The 13,445-nt window shown below is 33.0% G+C and overlaps 1 protein-coding gene across 1 annotated transcript; it reads left to right on the top strand.

The window, feature by feature from the left end:
* The first annotated feature begins 1,227 nt into the window (after positions 1-1,227).
* Positions 1,228-9,610, top strand: LOC107483810 (plasma membrane ATPase 4). The gene is made up of 16 exons (XM_016104429.3): positions 1,228-1,525; positions 4,589-4,708; positions 4,810-5,046; positions 5,458-6,219; positions 6,323-6,445; positions 6,534-6,638; positions 6,752-6,896; positions 6,988-7,152; positions 7,263-7,501; positions 7,608-7,640; positions 7,733-7,814; positions 7,915-8,075; positions 8,171-8,344; positions 8,452-8,634; positions 8,799-8,980; positions 9,084-9,610. Exons 1-16 carry the CDS (start codon positions 1,466-1,468, stop codon positions 9,178-9,180), a joined length of 2,868 nt encoding a protein of 955 aa, XP_015959915.1. The 5' UTR covers positions 1,228-1,465; the 3' UTR covers positions 9,181-9,610.
* Positions 9,611-13,445: the final 3,835 nt, after the last annotated feature.

The raw sequence follows: 13,445 nt of genomic DNA on the forward strand, positions 1-13,445 counted from the left end.
TGAAAAACTTTTGTTTTTCTTTTTTATAAAATTACATAGTAAATTTTTATAATTCATTTGATCAACCTTAAATATAAAATAAAAAGTACGTTTTTTATTTATAGAAATCGAATTCCCATATTATATTTCTAATTAATAAGTGTAAAATTCAATTCACTGTTGCAACAAAGTTTATTTTTTTTTTGCCTTTTTCTCTAAGAATATATATTGTTTGATAAGAAATTGTTCTCTCTCTCTCTCCTTTTTTTTTCAATTTTCACAAGAAATAACTATTGTTGCTAAACTTTTAAACTACAAAGATAATCCTATCCTTAGGAACACGTTGGCTGCTCCAAAATTACATAATCAATAATAGCAGTCAAGATTGAACCTAAGAAAGAGTACTAGACTGCAAGAGAATTATTTCATATTCGTTTGGATTAAGATTCATTATATTAATAGTTTAGAAAAAAATTAAAAGAAAAAATTGGTAAAAGAAAAAATATTTAATTATAGTTAATTTTATAATTTATATCATGTATAAGTTTTATTTAATTTAATAATTATTAGACTTTTACTTTTGTATTTTACTAACATCTTTAATTTAAAGAAAAAATTGATTCAATAATTTAATATTCAAGGTATCAAGTAGGGTGGCGACTACAATGAGTTAAATCCCTAGTCACATTGTTTCTGGGACCCGCACTTTTTATTGGGTAGAATAGAAACATTGAACTCCAAAGAAATCACGATCATCTACGTCAGCACAGTATGAAAAATACTTCATCTTTAATTATCTTTTAAGTCATATTTGATTTTTTTGTGAAAATCTTAAATTTAATTAGTGTGTATCTTGACCATAGTATATAACAAAATAAGAATTTTGTATTATTATCATATTAAATAAATATAATTTTTTAAATAATAAATAATTAAATAAAAATAATAAAACATTTATAATCATTTGTTTATGTTTATGCCATGAGTTTAATTTAACGTATTTAAAATAAAATATTTTATATGATCGTTTAAAAATATTTATTTTTTTAGGATAATTATTTACATAATTAATATAATATATCAAAATTAAATTATTATGAAATTTAAAAATGATAAAAATATTTATGAGTAAACAATTATATTAACCTACATGTGACAGATAATAGTAGGAGTGTAAGAGAGAGAAAAATTAGAGAGGGTGGGCATTATCAGAGTCTTAAATGTGAGGCTCACTCTTCCTTTCCAACACGGTATAAAAACAAAGCCATAGGTGTGAGTTCACATCCTTCTCTATTCTCGGTTATGTATGTGTTCCATTTTCTTGGGATTCAGAACTCACATTCTTCAATGACCCTTTGATCTTCTTCTTCTTCTTCTTCTTCCACGCCCTTTTTGCTTTGTTCTTGTTTCTTCAATCTTTCTTCTTCTTTTACTCTAGTTAGCTAGCTCTCTCCGGTGGACGGAGGTTTGCTTAGGCTGAAAAACTATGGCTGCTGAAAAGGCCACCATCTCCCTAGAGGAGATCAAGAACGAAACCGTTGATCTGGTATGTTAATTAAAATTCCTTACTTAATTACTTTTTTTTTTCAATTGTTTCCTTTTTCAAGATGAAGTGTTTGATTTTGATTGTCTTTAAAGCTATATACTCTTATACCCTTTGCCTTGAAGCATATATAAATAAAACTTTGCAAGTTATTATAACTAACTACTCTCTTCTCTTCGGTTGACTTGTTAGTTGTTATGTAAAAAGCTTGAACCATATGATGATGACTCATGAATCCCCTGAATAAATTTCTTTATTTTTTGCCCCTTTAGGATTGGTCTGCCAAAAGAATTTTCGGAACTATAATATTTTCTTCTTCGTATATATAACTTAATTTCCCTTGCTGGGAAAAATCATATATATGGAATCGATTTCTTCAAAGAACAGTTTTTGGTTAGGTAATATGAACATGCATGAAGAAAGGTATACCGTAGTGTATTTTTTTTTCTTTATTTTTATTTTTTTTAATGATTTTTTTCTGGTGGATCTTAACATGTGAGAGACAGGTAAGCATATAGACTTCAACACGTCTAAAATTTCACCGTATTTATTGCTTTTTTTTTTTAAGGTTGGGTACACATTTGATATTAAATAGGATTAAAGTACTATATTGTATTAAAATTAACTAAAATTATATTAAAAAAATTAATGAAAGGTGTTTGTGTACAGTATGATACTCATAATCATAACCACTCCTCAAAAGTTCACACCTTCTCGTGTCTCTCTCTGTCTGCGGCTATGTTTGGTTGAGTGGGAATTTTATTAAGTACTTTTTCCGTGGTACTTTGGCATTTTCAGTTTTTCACCAATTTCTATATTTTTATGTGAAAATCTTGGCCATTGGGATTAACCGTTTTCATTGTAACTCTCACATTCAACGGTCCTGACACCAAGAGGGTCCACATTTAATTTGGATCCCTTCATTTGACTTGCCCATTTTGCCCCTCAACAACTCCTGCAAATTTCAGCTCACTGTTACCTACTTGCCTTATTTTTTTCCCGGTCAAATTTTTCACTCTGTCCACCCACCAACATAAAAAATATAGAATATTCATTTATTATTACTGAAAAAGGGAATTATTATTGAAAAATTATATTCCGCATTAATTCTATTTTACCTATTAAGTCAATATATAATTATATACTCTTTTATTATTTAGACAACATTTTAAATTTTGTCTGATATAGTCTCATAGTCTGGTTGTGATAAAGTTCATTTATATTTTATTATTAAAATGTACCGTTATTTTTATCTTTGATAATATCACTTCATATTTCATTATATATAATTTTTTGGCGTTATATATTTACATAAATTTATATAAAAAGAATAATGTTTTCAAAAGCAAGGACAATATTCATTTTTGCATAAATTTATAGTTAGACTCTTAAAATAATAAATATGCCAAATACTTAAATTAATTTAAATTCTTTTAGTTTTTCCAATAACAATTTTTAAATTGATAATAGGCACAACCGCACAAGTGGTTTTCAGTTAAATTTTCTATATTAACAGCATGATAATATAATAATAATAATAATAATAATTAGAAGTATTTGAGTAAATTGAGAGAAGAGGAAAGAGGGGGACCTAAATGGGAAAGTTGGAAGGCGTGAAAGGTGTTAGCAACACATAAGGCGGACCAATCACATGGAGAGAGAGAAGAGAAGGGTGCGGTGTCCCGTCTGACACTCAATAGTTTTGAGGATGTCACGGCTCCAACAGTCAACGCTTTCTCCTTATTGGCGCGCCTGCTGCCCGCCCTCTTAACGCGAGTTTTTTTTATATTAATTGAATAAATAATTATTTAAAATATATTATATTATCAATACATTAAAATTAATCAATAAGTTTACAACTATCTTTTGTTAGATTAGATATTGTAATTAGGAAGTCAAAATATCTAATCACTACATTTAATTTTTGAGTAATACTATATATATTCAAGCCTTTTTATAAATTAAGTCTAATTAAATTAAATAATAATACTTAAAATAATATTAATCATAACTGATTTTTGTTAATATTAGATCAACTTAATTAGACTTAGTTAATAAAATAATCTAAATATGTAATACTATTCTTTAAATTTTTATAACTTTAGTTCTGTGCAATTAGACAACCAATACTATGAGTTCGTTAAAATTATTACAATGAAATTATTTCATTAAAAATATTATTTTTAAATTCCTATATATTTATTGTATTATAACTTTTTTTAATTATTTTTACTTTGTTATTACATAAGAGAATTGTTGAGTAAATAAATAATTTGTTAATGGATAAGTTAAAGGATTTTTGCTATTAATAATAATAAATAAAAATTCCGAAATGATTTAAATAATTTTTATTTGAGTTTCTATTCTATTCTTTATAGGTATGCATAAATATTCTATTATTTTTTTTTCTGAAAATAAATGTATTAAAGACAACAATTATTTTTCAAAAAATCAATCATCATGAATCATGATTAGGTATATTTTAATGAAAGTATGACTAGGATAGTCCTCCACACACTCGCTACCTTTTCCATCTTCATCTGTCTTTGCTAATGTTAATGCTTTGTACAGTAGTTTGAAATGCAAATAATTATTCAAACAAAGGTTTAAGCTTGAAAGGATCATCCATAAGGTTGATCATTGACAATAATCACATAAAAACAAGAGTAAATATTCGTATAATCCCTGACAATTATTTTAAAAAGATAACAGAGATCCCAAAAAAAAAACATCCAACGTGATTCTTTTTTTTAGACTGATTAGTTTTTATACAAAAGAAAATAATATTAATTTTTTTTGTACAAGGACTAATGAGTCCCATAAAATGATAAAAGTAAAACGAATTTTTTTTTTTGTCAAGGGTCTCGTTGTGTAATTGTCAGGGTTGTTTTGGGATTTTCTCTAAAAAGAACGAAAAGAAACAAACAATTACATTCAACAAAAAAGGATCTGAAAGGTTAAACTTATAATAAGTGACTCAACTGCAGTATTCTTGGTTTCTTTCTGAGGTGATGCGTGGTAAACCTGAAACAGAACAATGAATTTTAACACAACTTTGTTTTATAGGAACGAATTCCAGTTGAAGAAGTGTTCGAGCAATTGAAATGTACCAGGGAAGGTTTGTCCTCTGCTGAAGGTGCCAGCAGGCTTCAAATATTTGGACCAAACAAGCTAGAAGAGAAAAAGGTTCATACTTCATATTCTCTAACAACATTAATTATTATTATTATTTACAATACACAAAGATGCTCTGACTATTAACTTTAATAACATTGTTAATATTACAGGAAAGCAAACTTCTCAAGTTTCTTGGGTTTATGTGGAATCCCCTGTCATGGGTTATGGAAGCTGCAGCCATTATGGCCATTGCTCTTGCAAATGGTGATGGCAAGCCCCCGGATTGGCAAGATTTTGTAGGTATTGTTTGCTTGTTGGTCATCAACTCCACCATCAGTTTCATTGAAGAAAACAACGCCGGAAATGCCGCCGCCGCACTTATGGCTGGTCTTGCTCCTAAAACAAAGGTAATGCTGAATGCACCAACAATTTGTGGAATGATAAAATATTTAAGATGGAGACTTATATGCATGTGCAGTTATCTTCATGTGAAGTTAATAGTTGATAATCGATTAATAATTTAACATGTTTGACTAAATTGCTATCTAACCATTATCAGCAATCAACTTCACATAAACTTCACATAAATACAACTGCATGTGAGTTTCTACCATGTATAATATGTGAATTTTATAGTTAAAAATCATTGAAGGATTTTACATGTTTAACTAAATTGTTATGTAATGATGTTTAACTATCAACTTTAAGATAAATACAATTGTGCATGAGTTTTTACCAATTAAGTAGGTGGAGATTGATAGTTAAAAATCATGAGATGATTTGACATGTTTGACTAAAATGTGTTTACTGCCTTGTAGGTTCTTAGAGATGGCAAGTGGACTGAAGAAGAGGCTGCAATTTTAGTCCCCGGAGATGTCATAAGCATCAAGCTTGGAGACATTGTACCGGCCGACGCTCGTCTTCTAGAAGGTGATCCGTTAAAGATTGATCAGTCAGCTCTTACCGGAGAGTCCCTTCCAGTGACCAAGAACCCCGGAGATGAAGTCTTTTCTGGCTCAACTTGCAAGCAAGGTGAAATTGAAGCCGTTGTCATTGCAACCGGAGTCCACACATTCTTCGGAAAGGCTGCTCACCTTGTTGACAGCACCAACCAAGTTGGACATTTCCAGATGGTTCTAACCGCCATTGGAAACTTCTGTATCTGTTCCATTGCGGTTGGTATGCTGGCTGAGATCATTGTCATGTATCCAATTCAGCACCGAAAATACAGAGATGGAATTGACAATCTTTTGGTTCTCTTGATTGGTGGAATCCCCATTGCCATGCCTACTGTGTTGTCTGTGACAATGGCCATTGGATCTCACAGGCTTTCGCAACAAGGCGCCATCACGAAGCGAATGACTGCCATAGAAGAAATGGCTGGAATGGATGTGCTTTGCAGTGACAAGACAGGAACACTCACACTTAACAAGCTTAGTGTTGACAAGAACTTGATTGAGGTCTTTACTAAAGGAGTGGACAAGGATCATGTGATCCTTCTCGCCGCGAGAGCTTCCAGGACTGAAAACCAGGATGCCATTGATGCTGCTATTGTTGGAATGCTTGCAGATCCTAAAGAGGTTTAACTTCTTTCATAAAGCTTAGTGTCCTTAAGTTTTTCCCTTGATTTCATTATTCGAAAATCGAGCGAAAAATTGAACATGTATATGCCTTGTGCTGTAGGCAAGGGCTGGAATCAGAGAGGTTCACTTTTTACCTTTCAATCCTGTTGACAAGAGAACTGCTCTGACTTACATTGATGCTGATGGAAACTGGCACCGTGCAAGCAAAGGCGCTCCGGAGCAGGTAACAATCTTTAGTTTGTTCATGATTTGTGAGAGGTTCTGGCTTGTTCAATTGATGCTGATATGATATTCTTTGTTATGATGAATAGATCATGAACTTGTGTAATCTAAGGGATGATGCTAAGAAGAAGGTTCATGCCATTATTGACAAGTTCGCCGAAAGAGGCCTTCGTTCCCTAGCCGTTTCAAGACAGGTTCTTACAGCAAAGTCTTCATGCTTTAATTTTTCAGTATATGTTCCCAAGTTTCTTGTAAATAATAATAATAAAGAGAATCTGAATCTGAAGCATCTTCTCTGCTACTGCAGGAAGTTCCTGAGAAAAGCAAGGACAGCCCTGGAGCTCCATGGCAGTTTGTTGGTTTGTTGTCACTATTTGATCCACCAAGGCATGACAGTGCCGAAACCATTCGCAGGGCTCTTAATCTCGGTGTAAATGTCAAGATGATTACAGGTAAGCCTTATCCTAATAGGTAGAATCAGCTGCAGGAATCGAACGATGCCATATTATGAATTAGTATCTTAACATTTACTCTTCTTTATAGGTGATCAACTCGCCATTGCTAAGGAGACAGGCCGAAGACTTGGAATGGGAACAAATATGTACCCATCTGCTTCCCTTCTTGGCCAAGACAAAGATGCAAGTATCGCTGCACTTCCGGTCGAAGAGTTGATTGAGAAAGCCGATGGTTTTGCCGGAGTCTTTCCAGGTTTATACTCATTACTATTTTCTCTATTTTTCTCTCACTCTATATGTTCATTGAAATTGTATAGTATCTAACTCTTGGTTTGTTTTTTCTGCTATTTTTGTTCACTACAGAGCACAAGTATGAGATTGTGAAGAAGTTACAAGAGAGGAAGCACATTTGTGGTATGACTGGAGATGGTGTGAACGATGCTCCTGCCTTGAAGAAGGCCGATATTGGGATCGCTGTCGCTGACGCCACTGATGCTGCAAGAAGTGCTTCTGATATTGTGTTGACTGAACCTGGATTGAGTGTTATAATTAGTGCTGTCTTAACTAGCAGAGCTATTTTCCAGAGAATGAAGAACTACACAGTTGGTTACTTGCTTTCTTCAATTTTTTTATGATGATGCACATATAGTTCCCTTCTAAATTTCATTCTCAATGATGTAACTTAAAACTATTTTCTTTGCGTTTCAGATTTATGCAGTGTCTATCACCATCCGTATTGTGGTCAGTAGACAGTATTTGCGATTATATTTGTAATTCATTAGCAGAGTAAAATGGAAACTGATCATGTTGGATTTTCTATTTTTTGAATGCAGTTTGGCTTCATGTTTATCGCGTTGATCTGGAAATTCGATTTCTCTCCTTTCATGGTTCTGATCATTGCCATTCTTAACGATGGTAAGTAGTTGCAGCTCTAAACATTTTTTTTTCTTAAATACCTTTGAAATTCACCTTTTCAAAATGGTAATCGGACACAAACCTTGTCATAAAATATTAGGGACAATCATGACAATTTCAAAGGACAGGGTTAAGCCATCTCCTTTGCCTGATAGCTGGAAACTGAAGGAAATTTTCGCTACCGGAATAGTTCTTGGAGGTTACTTGGCTCTCATGACTGTTATATTCTTCTGGGCAATGAAAGAAACTACATTCTTCCCTGTAAGAAACATAAACTAACATACCTGATATTCTTTAATTGTCCTTGTTCTTGTTTGGATTCAAGATCTGACCCCTATTTATTACTGACAATGCAGGACAAATTCGGAGTTAGACCTCTGGATAAAAGCCCTGATGAAATGACGGCTGCATTGTACCTACAAGTTAGTATTGTCAGCCAAGCTCTAATATTTGTAACGCGTTCGCGCAGCTGGTCGTACGTGGAACGCCCTGGATTGCTTTTAGTTAGTGCTTTCATTATTGCTCAACTGGTAAGGATGATGCTCCATCTTTTCGTGTCGATTTCTTGTGAAGTGATAAGAAGATAAATACTTGTGAGAAAGATGAAGTTGATATTTTTGTGATGATGAATTTGCAGATTGCTACAATTATAGCAGTGTATGCCAACTGGGGCTTTGCAAAGATCAAGGGAATTGGTTGGGGTTGGGCTGGAGTCATCTGGCTCTACAGTCTTGTCTTCTATGTTCCACTTGACTTCATGAAGTTCGCCATTCGCTACATCTTAAGTGGCAAAGCTTGGCTCAATCTCCTCGAAAACAAGGTCCGTGATACATATGCTAATTCTAATTATGCACTAAGGTAATCCAATAGTACAGATTCGATTCAAGACAGAAGATACTCTGTCATGATTTGCTATTGGGATTACCTTATTTTTATTTTAAGAGAATGGATTTGATTGAAGTGCTGTTTCAAAATGCATGACAGACTGCCTTCACCACCAAGAAAGACTATGGCAAGGAAGAGAGGGAAGCTCAATGGGCTCTTGCTCAAAGAACCCTTCATGGACTCCAACCACCGGAGACTTCTAACATCTTCAATGAAAAGAACAGCTACAGAGAATTGTCTGAGATTGCTGAACAAGCTAAGAGAAGAGCTGAAGTTGCAAGGTAACCAATATATAACTACTCATTCTTTTAGGAACATTAATTTGATTATGTTAGTTTAATACATGAAACCAATTTCCCTCTCTTTAACCATCTCTTTTTTCAGGCTTCGTGAGCTTCACACGCTTAAAGGACACGTTGAATCCGTGGTGAAGCTGAAAGGTTTGGACATTGACACAATCCAGCAGCACTACACTGTGTAATAAACGGCAGCATTAGTCGAAACTCGCTGTAGATAGAAACAAAAAGAAGGGCCAAGAATTCAAAAAATGGCATGTGTGTAAGAAGAAACCAAGGAGGAAGGCCTAACTATTTAAAAACGCTTACTAGGTTTAGGGAGAGAGGAAGCCTCTGATCATATTACATAAATCTGCCTCTCTCTCTGTCTGTTTATCTTTTTTTTTTTTCCCTTCTGTTTTCTAGTGGCGGCGAAAGCGGTGTCTAAGCTTTCATTTTGTTTTGAATCTTAGGGGAGAATGTTGACATGGTTCTGGGTCTATACTCATCCATCTTGTGTTCTTCATGTTTGTTGTAATGCTACTTCAAAAGTGGCAGTGATCACATAATGAACTTGAATGTTTTTACCTTATTTTTGTGGTGGGAGAATAAGAGCTAATGGAAGTTTTCACGGCATCATCATCATCATTATTCAAATATGAAAATTACACTTGTTCTAAACCAAATTCTTGAATTGTTTCATTTTACTGGCCCACTAGAGAATATCTAGCTCTCAAATATGTTGTAAGAGACTGCATAATTTTTAGGCTCATTTTTTTATATGAATGTTATGTGTGTGCTGTGCTTGGATATAGATACGGGGCTGTGTTATAGATTGGGGTGGTGTTACTTTTTGTAAATTGACAGATTAAAAATCAGACCTGTGTTATAGATTGGGGTGGTGTTACTTTTTGTAAATTGACAGATTAAAAATCAGACCGTTCGATTTTGTTGTTGTTGAAGTTTTAATATAAATCAGATAGTCTGATTTGTATGAAAGAAAAAAATTTAAAATTTCTAAAGTATTGTAATTGGTAGGTCTGATTTGAGTGTTTTTTAAAAAAAAATTTATTTCGAGCCGCATCAAATCGGACCATCCGATTTGTATAGTTAAAAAGATTTTAAATACTTAAATACAAATTGGACCATCTAATTTATACTCTTATATTCTCCCTCTTGTCATATTCTCTTTTTTTTTTTTTTGCGTCAAAAAATTATAGTTTAAATATTTTCAATGTGAGCTAAAACATATAAGGTAAATGATAGAGTTTTATTGAAAGCATATTGTCATGGTCAAATTTTGTTACAAACATAATTTTATGTCAAAATTAGTTGGATATTGTTATTCCATTCACACTCTCATTTGAAGAACTAAAAGGTATGATCTGTGAGAAGATAGATTCTCAAATATCAAAGAGAGTATCATGTATTTTGTATAGGTATCCTATATCAGTATTTGGTAGATTCATTCAATTTCAAATTAATATGCGATTGATAAAGTGAGCATGCGATAAATGTTTTCAATATGTATTGAAACTTGCTCTTAGATATCGTTCATTGAGTTGTATGTTGAGTTCGAACAATCTGAAGTTGACCGACATATCGAAAGGGAAGATTACAATAGTGATAGCGAGGAAGAGTTTGAAACCAACTATGAGATCGTTGATCCAAATAGAGACGAAGATCAAGCTGATGACACTATGGAGGCAAATGTCGCGGAGGTGACAAATGCATTAGCAAACCAACATCCATTTAAGGAGCCATCTTTCATGCGTGCGTTGGATTTGGAGGCCATGCATGCACCGGAATTTCCTGAATATATGAATGTAGGTATATAATTTGGATATTTTTACGTGAGATTACAATTTTGTTATTATTAATATTGTCGATCGATCAATTACTTACGTGATATATGAAAATATAATTAATTAGCATTTGTTTATGTATTTATTTGGTTAAATTTAAGTTAATAACCTTACAGGTTAGAATAATTTTTTGGTTAAATTTAAAGTAATTACTTGAGTAGGAATAAATACAATGTATATATTTATAGGTTTAATTACTTTATTGGTCCTTATAGTTTCGTGAAATTTTCAATTAGGTCCCTATATTTTTTTTCTTTTTAATTGAGTCCCTACACTAAATTTTTTTTTCAATTAAGTCCTTCTTAGTAGTAATTGGCTTAATTTTATAGGGATCCAACTAAAAAAAAAAGAATTGGTATAGGGACCTAAATAAAAGAAAAAAAAAGTGTAGGGACCCAATTTAAAAAAAATTGGTTCAAGGACTCAATTATAAAGAAAAAAAGTATACGAACCTAATTGAAAATTTCGTGAAACTATAGGGACCAATAAAATAATTAAACATATTTATATTAATATTTTAAATATTTATTTATAATGTATAATTTTAATATAAATTTATAAATATTTATTAATGATTTATAATAGATAGGTGGATTTAAATTTTACTTATTTAATATTTATTATTAAATATTTAATTTATGGTGTCGTTGTAGTAGAATTTCCTGTTGTGGTAGATGGTGAATTTACCGTAGGAATGGAATTCAGTTTCAGAAAAATTGTCATTATGGCGATGAAAGATTATACTATCCGCAGAGGTGTAGATTACCGGTTTATGAGTAGGAACCGATGACATTTCATGCCAAATATACACTTATGACTCAGACTGTAATTGGCTTATCAGAATTAGCATGATCTGTAGGAAGTACTATTAGATTATAAGGAGGTACAATAGTAGTCATACTTGTACTAAAACTAGCATTTCTCAAGATCATTTGAAGTTGGATTTCAACACAATTGCAAGAGCAATAAAGCTGTTGGTAGAGGCTGATCCCTCTCTATAAAGGTGAAATCAGTTATTACGGAAGTACAGTCAAAGTCCAATTACACCATCAGTTATCACGAAGCATGGTTGGCAAAAGCAAAAGTCAGTGAAAATTTTTTTTTGAAGATTGGGAAACATCATGTGATACTTTGCGCATATGGTTTGAGACCATGTGTCACAAGGAGCCATCAACAACCATCTATTTTGAAACTATGCCTGCATATCAGAGTAATAACTTGGTAAACGGATATCCGGGTATTACATTGAGTCTTCTGGAGTTATTACCCTTACATTAAAGCATTTAGACATTACAAATCAATTGTCCAGGTGGATGGGATCCACTTGTATAGAAAATATAAGAGTTGTTTATTGGTTGTAGTTTTCAGGATGGTAACAACAATATCGTGGCTATTGCATTTGCCATTGTGGAGGGAGAGACTTCTAAAGCGTGACACTTTTTTCTTAGTAACTTGCAACAACATGTGGTGACTTGGGATAGTGTGGGACTTATCTCTAACCGACATGAATCTATCAATTTAGCTATTGCTTCTAGTAACGGAGCTTAGTCGTCTCCTAGCGCTTTCCACATGTTTTGCATCAGGCATATAGGGTCAAATTTCTTGAGGAAGTTCAAGGAATCGTACCTGCAAAAGCTTGCCGTCAATATAGGTAAGTTTGAATATATTGAAGTTAGTTATTATCAGAGTTACCATTATTATGAATCTCATTTATACTTGGTATTTGTACTTGTTTGTTTTATATCGCAAGATATTCGAGGATAGTTTACGAATACGAGATGCATTATGTAACACCCTACCATACAAAGTCTTATGCTTAAGTCATAATTCAGGGATGGCAAGGTATTACGACCTCTAAAACAAAAATTAGTACGTATAGTAATATGAATAATTGATTATAACTAGGAGCCTTTGTAGAAAAAGGGGTAGACAAAAACCGCAACCTTAAAGCGCAACACTCAAATCGATAACATAACGAACAAGGATAATCCAACGCGTGATTATATATATATACAAAAGAGTGTCAAAAACAGGAATATCAAGACTCAAGATCCGGATGCGAAGATAACCGGTCCGAGCATAACAATATATACATATGATAAAATAAGGAAAACCCCAAAGGAAACCCAAAGGGACGCAAATACATAAAACCTATTCTCCAAAATCTCCCATAAGAGGAGTCATCACAGTTTGTATTATTTAATGGAGATAAAAGTATCTAAGCAGAACATATAAACCAAAACATGACCCCGAGAACAAAGGATCTTCGCAAGTGTAGAAGTCTCCAGCATGCCTCAGCGGGAAACCTCACGTCCTGCATCTGAAAACCACAAAATCCGCATGGGTGAGAACCAGAGGTCCCCAGCATGGTAACAGCTTCCACATATATAATACATAATAATGGAGGAAAGCCAAAGGCAATCCTAGGACTTCCTCCGAATAATATCAAAGCTTATAACAAGCTAAACCATATAAGGGCATCTGACTAAAGATTCTTCAGTCTAACTAATACTTCCCTTTCCAATTCCTTCAGACCTCCCAACCACCAGCAGGAGTATAATATAGCAAACACAGTTATATCAAACAAGGAATATACAAATAGGAGC

Source organism: Arachis duranensis, chromosome 4 (assembly GCF_000817695.3).
Source record: "Arachis duranensis cultivar V14167 chromosome 4, aradu.V14167.gnm2.J7QH, whole genome shotgun sequence".
Taxonomy (NCBI): domain Eukaryota; kingdom Viridiplantae; phylum Streptophyta; class Magnoliopsida; order Fabales; family Fabaceae; genus Arachis; species Arachis duranensis.

Coding starts and splice junctions, on each gene's coding strand:
- LOC107483810 (XM_016104429.3), top strand. CDS start 1,466: ATGGCTGCTGAAAAGGCCACCATCTCCCTAGAGGAGATCAAGAACGAA. Junction 6,220..6,322: donor TGCTTGCAGATCCTAAAGAG/GTTTAACTTCTT, acceptor CTTGTGCTGTAG/GCAAGGGCTGGAATCAGAGA. Junction 8,635..8,798: donor TCAATCTCCTCGAAAACAAG/GTCCGTGATACA, acceptor AATGCATGACAG/ACTGCCTTCACCACCAAGAA.